Genomic DNA, 8,711 nt, shown 5'->3' with positions numbered 1-8,711 from the left:
CAGAGCAGCGGCGGCAGCGGCAGCGGCGGCCACCCGATGTCTTCGGCGCCCGAGAAGCAGCAGCCCCCGCACGGCGGCGGCGGGGGAGGCGGCGCGGCCATGGACCCCGCGTCGTCCGGCCCGTCCAAGGCCAAGAAGACCAACGCCGGCATCCGGCGCCCCGAGAAGCCGCCCTACTCGTACATCGCGCTCATCGTCATGGCCATCCAGAGCTCGCCCACCAAGCGCCTGACGCTCAGCGAGATCTACCAGTTCCTGCAGAGCCGCTTCCCCTTCTTCCGCGGCTCCTACCAGGGCTGGAAGAACTCGGTGCGCCACAACCTCTCGCTCAACGAGTGCTTCATCAAGCTGCCCAAGGGCCTCGGGCGGCCCGGCAAGGGCCACTACTGGACCATCGACCCCGCCAGCGAGTTCATGTTCGAGGAGGGCTCCTTTCGGCGGCGGCCGCGCGGCTTCCGAAGGAAATGCCAGGCGCTCAAGCCCATGTACACCATGATGAACGGGCTGGGCTTCAGCCACCTCCCGGACACCTACGGCTTCCAGAGCTCGGCCGGCAGCCTCTCGTGCCCGCCCAACAGCCTGGCGCTCGAGGGCGGCCTGGGCATGGTGAACGGCCACTTGCCGGGCAACGTGGACGGCATGGCCTTGCCCAGCCACTCGGTGCCACACCTGCCCGCCAACGGCGGCCACTCGTACATGGGCAGCTGTGGCGGCGCGGCGGCCGGCGAGTACCCGCACCACGACGGCTCCGTGCCGGCCTCCCCCCTGCTGCCCGCGGCCGCCGGCGGGGTCATGGAGCCGCACGCAGTCTACTCGGGCTCCACGGCCGCCTGGCCGCCCGCGGCCTCCGCAGCCCTCAACAGCGGCGCCTCCTACATCAAGCAGCAGCCCCTGTCCCCCTGCAACCCCGCCGCCAACCCCCTGTCTGGCAGCCTCTCCACGCACTCCCTGGACCAGCCGTATCTACACCAGAACAGCCACAACGCCCCGGCTGAGCTGCAAGGTGAGTGGGGAGACTCTGGTCCCGCGGGGGCTTCGGCTTCCGTGCGTCAGCACATCTGAACCGCTGACCGCCCTGGGGTCCCGGCCCCGGGGTTTTCGGGAGACCATGGCTCTGCACGCTAGGTCTTGGCCGCAGATCCCCCACTTTGGGGAGGGGGGAGTACAGGGGGAGGGCGATTTGGGCCTCGGTAATTGTTGTTTCTGGTTTTTGGTTCCAATTCCTAGCAGCTGGGAGCCCCCAGCCTGGCCAAGCAGGCCCCATCCTCGCCAGGAAGACTCGGACCCCGGGGTTTTGCATCCTCCCCGGGTCCTCAGCCCCTCACACACCTCAGCAAGTTCCCAGGATGGAGCCGGAGCCCGGCCCTGGCCAGCTGGCTCTGTAGTCACCACCGGAAAGCTGCCTGGGCCGAAAGGCAGAGTTAGGCCCCAAGCCGCCTGGGCTGGGCGCTCAGCGGCCCAGCATGCCGGCCTCCCGGGGAACCAGGCCTGGCCTTGGGACTGTCGGGTTGGGGGACATTTTGTGGTGACAGAGGCAGAGAGGGGCTGTGGCCAGGCCCAGGCTGAGAGTTAGAGGTGCAGGCCCCACAGACTCTTTGTTTCTGAGGATCGGGGCCTTCTGCTCCCCAGACACCCCTCTGAGGAGGGCTTGGGGAGCAGCTTCGAACCTGGCGCCCTCCTCCCGGCACCCCCAGCCTCCCTGGGCCCGGTTCTGGAATGGGCTCGGAGCAGCTCAGGAGGGCCCGCCCGAGGGGGCAGAAGCCGGCCCGGAGCCTGGAGGGGATGGAGGGGATGGCCCGGCTTCAAACTCCGGCTGCCTCCCCTGGCCTCCCCTGGCCTCCAGGCTGGGGGGAGGGGGCTGCTCTCCACGGGGCTCGTCCCCACCACACCATGGCTGCGCAGCCTTTGGGGCTGGGAGGCGGGTGCCCCGGCACCAGGCACAGGCCTCGGGCTGGCCCTCGAGGTGGAGGCCAGGCTGTCCTCGCCGTCTGCTGGCCCCTGGAGGCCCCCTCGCCCGTTCCCCCTCAGCCTCCGGAAGCCCCAGCCGGGGACCCGGTGACTGAGGCGGAGGAGGCCCACGAAGCAATGGTCGTCACTGGGGTCCTGGGACCTGCAGCCGATCACAGAGCCCGGCTGGAGAGCCGGGTCCGGACCACCCGAGGCCGGAACTCCGGGATGCTGGCACCTCGCTGGGGCGTAGCAGGCGGTGGGCCCCAGCACCGGAGCCTGGGGATGGTGCTTCCCCGCCCGGAGCCCTGGGCCCCGACCCTAAGGCCCTAACGCTGGGCTGCCGCTCTCTCCCCTCCCCTGCAGGCATCCCGAGGTATCACTCACAGTCGCCTGGCATGTGTGACCGCAAAGAGTTCGTCTTCTCCTTCAACACCATGGCGCCCTCATCCATGCACTCGGCCGGCAGCGGCTCCTACTACCACCAGCAGGTCACCTACCAAGACATCAAGCCCTGCGTGATGTGAGGCCCTCCTGGCCCGGGCGGCCTGGCACGGGGACCGGAACCCATCGCAAGAAACTGCTTTCTTCTTGAGGTATAACCGTAGGCAGAAGACAAGGGTCTGACCCCTACCCACCCGGATTATTTGGAAAGGAATCCCCAAGGCCAGGACCCAGCTCGGCGGTCGGCGCCGCCCCCACCCACTCCCTCCAAAAATTAACAAATGGTGACTGGGGGCCTGGTCTGACCGCAGCTGTTGGTAAATAAATATCCGTTTTTGATCCAGTGGAAGCCGGCTGAGAAGGGGCTGTACTGGGGAGACCCTTCCGTCCACACCAGAAATCAGGGGAGGCCTCTCCCGGCCTTCCCTCCAGTGGCAGACCTGGGGGAAGGTGCTCAGAAGACAGGCAGACGTGTGAGACCATCGTTATCAAATACTTTTATTTTTTGGTTGAGTATTTATCTTTTTACTTTTACTTTTTTTTTTGGAAAGAATGTCTTGGAACACAATGATCTCCTCTCAGAGCCGTGATTTTGGGGGGAGGGCAAGAGATCACACCCCCTCCCTGTCTCCGAAGGCCTCGGCGACCGCAGGTGGACTCGGTGCCGGCTGGCATTGCCAAAGCCACTGTCCCCACAGGACCGAAGGAGCTGGCCGGGGCCTGGGGCGGGGGTCCCCGGGTCCCCTCCGCCGCCCTCCCCGCCTTCTCTACGGTCCTTCTGGTTTTGTTTCGAATTGCAGTTGGACGTTTTCAGTGGGTGTTTTTCTCACAAGGCCCGACTGTCTCCTGATCTCTGCGGGGTCTTCGATCTCTACTGTACGAGGGCCGGTGGGAGCGTGAGGACTGAGCGGGGACAGGGAAGGCCGGTGAGCGCCCCGATGCAGGATCGCGGGGACACAGGAGGGTTAAGGCACTTTGTAAACTATCGCAAGGCTCATCCTGTTATTTATTCTGCTCTCTTTCCCTAATAATCAAAACACCGCATAGGCTCCTCCGTTTATCAGTATTAATGGTGTAACTGTTGGCAATATTTGCCGTGTAGGATTTTTCTTTTTCTTAGAGATCCACTGTAAATTTGAAACAAAGTCCCGTCTGTGTAAAAACAAAGTTCCATATGTTTATATAAATATATATATAAAATGAAGGACTCCCCCCCTTTTTTTTAGGATTTTGGCTGCGGGGTGCAGCGTCTGTGACACATATTTTAAATTTCCTTCTGCACTGTATAAAATGACAATTTGAGGATGTTTTGCCTTTTGTGTAATTTTTTTCCTAAAAAAAGAACAAAAATAAAAATGTGTAACATTTGTACGTGGCCTTTAACATTGTATCGACCAGAAATAAAAGTGCATGAGTATTTTATTGGGATTGGGATTGTAGAATATCTTCCAAGCCCCAAAATACACCCAGAAGTCAGCCTGGCACGTCTAGACTTGTTTTGTGTTTGAAATATGGGGGCTGCTTTCCCCCCCCCTTTTTCTTCTCTTTTATTCCTCCTCTTTCCATCCTTCACTTCACACTGAAATGAAATCTGGACGCGAGGAACTATTTTTCTTGGCTTCTGGTTTTTAAGAGGAGCCCCTCGGCCCCTCTAACTGTCCTTTGGCATTTTAAAGAAATAATCAAATCTTGAAAGAAAAACTGTCCTCTCTCTTGCCGCAGGGAAAACCATATTTTTAATAAAAAAGATCTATGATACGTTGGCGTTTTTTTTTTTTTACCTTTTTTTTTTCTTTTGCCACCAAGGAGAGTTTTACTTCGAGTGTCAGACTTGAATGTTCCCATGGTCACGCTTTTGTGAATTATGAAACAACTTTGAGGTTTTTCGTAGGGCTTTTGTTTTTTGTTTTTTGTTTGGTTTTGTTTTGTTTTTCGGTGCTCTGCACTTGGTTTTCCCCCAACTGAGAAGTGAGTACAATTTAAGCCAGCCAAGGGTCCCTGCTGGGGGAGCAGGGAGACAGGACCTCTCCCTTCAGGATCATTCTCCCTCAAAAGCCACTGGGGGGAAAAGCCGATTTAAAAACCGGTGTCTCCAGGCGACCACCCTCTTCCCACTGCCGTCCCTGCCGACCTAAGAAAACAAACATGGTGAAGCCCCACGGCGGCGCGGCCGGGCCGGGACCCACCGCAGTTGCTGCGCATCGCAGGGTCGTGAGCCTCTGAACCTGGTTCTTCTCAAATCTGACATTTTGGACGGGAGGGTAATTTCTCCAGTGCTCTGTTACATCAAAATTATCAAACTCGCCCGGGGAATTAAGGTCCCAAACTAACCGCTGTCTATAAAAAACGAGATAAAGGGTGCAGGGAAAGGCCGGCGACTTCATCCCTGGGGTCTCCGGGGGGCCGGGGGTCTCCCAGCCCAGCCCTGTGTCCCCGCACGCGCCTGGCCCTGCGCCGCGGAGCGGAGAAGGCGCGGTGCCCTGGGGTGGGGGCCCGGGAAAGCCCGGCCAGGCCGAGAAAGCCCCGGGGCCCCAGCGCAGGAACAGTTGCCGACGACCCAGCCCAGGCCGCGTCCTCCCTCCCGCGCTGCCGCGGAGGCTGCACCCCCGTCAGGACCGAGGCTCCGGGAAGCGGGGTTGATTAGGGGGAACCTGATGCCAGCGCAGCCGGCGCGCCCCCAGGCTCCCCGCAGCCTCCGCCCGCTCGTGCGGCCCCTCGGTGCCGGGGTCTCGGCCGTGCTCGCTGCAGGACCAGAGGCCGGGGCGGAGGGGGCCCTTCCTGCTGCCTCCCCGACCGCACCTGCGCCTCTTCGGGCCCTCCCGGCGCGCCCCCTGCCCCAGCGCGGCCGCTGGGGAGGCACGCCGAGGGGACTGTGCGGGGAAAGCCGGGCAGGGAGCCCCGGGACGGGCCTGGCCTCGGTCTCCCGGTCTGATCAGGGGCCTGGCGGTGAGAGAAAGGCCTTCCCAGGCAAGGAGGGCTTGGCCCAGAAAGGGCCCGAATACTGAAGCAGAACCGTCTCCAGCCCCCAGTTCGAGATTGCAGGCCTCTCGGCAGCTCCCGGGCCGGGCTTGCTTGGCCTGTGTCTTCCCCAGGGCCCAGGTCAGCCCTGAGGCGCCCAGAGCGGCGGCAACCCTGTGCGCCCACGAAGGCCAGGCCGGCACCCGCACGCCGCGGTCCTCAATGTGAAGGCCCGCGCTGCGTGTGCGCCCGGCCTCCTGGGTAGGGCGGATTCAAAGCCTCTGCGCACCTCTCGGGCTGTCCTGGACCCTCAGCGTAAGGATCCCCCAGTAATAAAGCGCCTGGGGGCGGGGAGGGGGCAAGGACTCTCCCACAGGGGTTCTGTTTGCCGTGACAATCGCAGGGACTCCAGGGTTCTGCTGGGGAGTGGTGTCACCCCATCTGTGGAGCTCGCTCCCTCCCCGGGGGTGGGGGCCCCACCTCTGACCCACATCCGGCCTGAAGGTACTCAGGTATGTGCTTCCGACGGGGAGGAGCCTGGCCCACCAAACCCACCCGTCCCATTCCCCGTTTTCCTCTCCCTCTGGGGCCTGACGGCTGGGGACACGGAGGGGGTGGTCTGCAAGCGCCTGGCTGCCCTGCCTTCCGGGCGCCCACTTGCCAGCCGGCAGGTACCCTAGAGGGAGCAAGAGATAAAGCCTGGGTCCCTGCTCTGCCGCCACCTCGCCCGGGCGAGCCGCGCTGCCTCTGAGCCTCAGTGTCCTTACTGGTCCTCATGACCGTGAAGGGACGTGGCTGATGGACGGAGGTCCTCATGACCGGGGGGGGGGCATGATGCAGCTCTGTGGGACCCGCACAGGAGGGCTGAGACCCTGTTCCTGGAGATTCGGGGGCGGGGGGGTCCCCTCTGCTCAGGGGTTTCCAGGCAGCACTCCGTCTGGGAGCCTCTCCCCATCCTCTAGCGCCCGTGCCGGGAGGACCCTCCTCACTTCCCACGGAGGACCCCTTAACCTCCAGCCAGGGGACCCTGGAGCCCTACGCCCTCATTTCTGCTGGTGACTCTCCGTGTGCAGCTGCCCTCATCAGAAACACTTGGGGCGTCTGCTGAAACCTCAGGTGGGGGGAGGGCGTGCCGCACAGATTTCCGGCGGTGGGGGGGCCTGCTGAGTGCAGGTCTGAGAGTCTCCTCCAGGTCTCTGGACCCCGAGAAAAGCCGGGTGAGGTCGGCTGGGAGCGGCCTCTGCTGCCCCCTCCTGCCCGGCAGCAGCGGTGGCGGCAGCTCTGAGCCCCAGGGGCGGCTGACAGCCAGAAGTGGGGCCCGCAAACAAGGCCTCTTCCCACATGCACCTCACCTGGTGCTTCTTGGGGTTCCTTTAGGGAGGCCCTAGGACACTCCTGCCTCCCAGAGCAGAAACAGGTCAGGGGCTTGCTCCAGATGCTGCTGACCAGTGCTGGGTCTGCACTCAGACCCAGAGCCCAGGGCCCCGCAGTGCTGAGCTCAGGGCTCCTGGCCGCCCATCTTCCTCCGCCATCAGGCCTGGTGAAAAGGGGCAAGGTGAAGTGCGGCCCGTTAGCCAGCCTCTGCCGGGGTCTCTGGACGCCCTGCTCGTGGGGCTGGGGTGTGGGTCATGCGGAGGCCGGGGCGGGCGGGGTGGGGGGGAGGCTGGCCCGGCGGCCCCAGCTCACGGCCCTGACATCCAGCTCCCTCTGGTGCAGGAGACTTCGATTTCATGGGTTTCCACCCCACGGCCCTACAGAAGCCCCCTGCACTTCCTTGGGCCCCCTGCACTATCCGCTCTGCCTCTGGAATCTTCTGGGCCTCAGTGTGTCAGATCTGTGGGCTGTTTCAAGGAGGGAGGCCTGGGGCTGGGCGTCCCCGGCAGACAAGCCGCACCCACTCATGAAGGGACCCGAACGGACTTGAGGGCTGAGAGGAATCACGGGCCTTTCCTGGTGTCGACGCACGTGCTCCGGGGACAGAAGGGGACGTCTGCATGTGTGACAGAGGGAGGAAGGGCCACAGGACACTGAGCACCCGCACGTGTCCGCCCTCGCCCTAGATTCAGCGCCACACACACCCCGGTCATCACGGTTGACAGACCAGGGCCCTGGGGTTGCGTGACATCCTGAGGAGATGCCCCCAAGGCCAGGGCACCCCTGGGCCCCAGCAGAGGCAGAAAGCCCCCAGCGTGAGCACAGTCGGCCAGGGGCCTGCTCCAACTCTCAGAGTGCAGGCTCTCTGTGCGGCTCGGCAGAAAAGGTGGAGGCCACGCCCCCCGGCTTCGGGGCAGGGGTCTGGGGAGACACAGGGGTGACAGGCCTCTCTGAGCATCACACCACGCGGTGCGGGGACCGTGCGTCCTGTGTCCGGCTCCACAGGGAAGTGTGCCTGGTCCTCAGATGTCCTCTGAAAAGGGGTGAGAACTTTTCTGTATTGGGACCCCCTCCCACCCCAAGCCAGCCACACAGCAGCACACGTTTCTGGGCCCTGCCGCAGCCCCCTGGCGTGGTCACAGCTCGGGTGCGGCAGGGACACCTGGGCCATCTCTGTCCAAATGGTCGGAGGCCTGGCGAGGCAGCAGCAGGCACGCCAGCGGGCTCCAGGTCCTTCCAGGGGTCCTGGCCGTGATGCCTTCCCTGGGGAGAGGGTCAGGGGACCCCCCTGGAGAGGAGAGGCAGCCCCAGCGGCTGGCCCACCGCAGGACGGGCCCTGACGGTTCTCCATGGGGCGGCAGCGCCACCTGCCGTCCGCCACGCAGAGTCCGCGTGGGGACAACAGCGGCCTCCCAGTAAAGCCAGGGAACAGATGTCACCGGGCCGAGGACAGATGTGCCCCGTAAACCCGATTTCGAAGAGTCAGGCCTGCTGATCTGCATCAAGGGGCACCTGGATTTGGGGAGGAAAGGGTCAAACGAAATCAGTGTGGTCTTTTCCCAATTACGCAAGTGAGACTACTGCTTATTTAAGATAAAATAAAGCTCAGAGGTGGAAGGAGGGAGACGAAGGCCACCGCCAGCCCTGCCTCCGAACAGCAGTGCGCACCCCAGAAGACGCCCCCCCCCACCAAGCACAGGCCCCAGGCACTGCGAGGCAGGCAGCGAAGGTAGTTGGGAGAGCGGGAGTCAGAGGCCCGAGTTCCAGTCCCGATGCCCCTCTTCCTGACGGGGGGCGGGGGGCTCCCCCCTCCCCGTGCCTCAGCCTCCCCACCTGTGCAGCTTAAGTGACTGAGAAGCCTGCAGAGCTTCAGGTGACGGAGCGGCGAGCGCCTCCGGAGAACACACGGCTTCACCAGCACGTTCCTCAGCCATCAAGTCACCCCTCTGGTGTCCCCGCCAGCCACCGTGGCTCCCAGTCGCCCTGGG

At 63.3% G+C, this 8,711-nt stretch overlaps 1 protein-coding gene across 1 annotated transcript; it reads left to right on the top strand.

Annotated features, from left to right (window-relative positions):
* The first annotated feature begins 12 nt into the window (after positions 1-12).
* On the top strand, positions 13-4,149 carry FOXF1 (forkhead box F1). Its single transcript, XM_029925343.1, has 2 exons — positions 13-1,003; positions 2,314-4,149. Exons 1-2 carry the CDS (start codon positions 37-39, stop codon positions 2,472-2,474), a joined length of 1,128 nt encoding a protein of 375 aa, XP_029781203.1. The 5' UTR covers positions 13-36; the 3' UTR covers positions 2,475-4,149.
* The last annotated feature ends 4,562 nt before the right edge of the window (positions 4,150-8,711 follow it).

The sequence above is a fragment of the Suricata suricatta genome, chromosome 16, assembly GCF_006229205.1.
Source record: "Suricata suricatta isolate VVHF042 chromosome 16, meerkat_22Aug2017_6uvM2_HiC, whole genome shotgun sequence".
Classification (NCBI taxonomy): domain Eukaryota; kingdom Metazoa; phylum Chordata; class Mammalia; order Carnivora; family Herpestidae; genus Suricata; species Suricata suricatta.
Note: the sequence above shows the minus strand (reverse complement) of the source record. Positions and strands in the feature narration are given on the sequence as shown.

Excerpts from the sequence above, each read along its gene's own strand:
- FOXF1 (XM_029925343.1), top strand. The coding sequence starts at position 37 with ATGTCTTCGGCGCCCGAGAAGCAGCAGCCCCCGCACGGCGGCGGCGGG. Across the intron at positions 1,004-2,313 it reads CGCCCCGGCTGAGCTGCAAG|GCATCCCGAGGTATCACTCA; the intron begins GTGAGTGGGGAG and ends CCTCCCCTGCAG.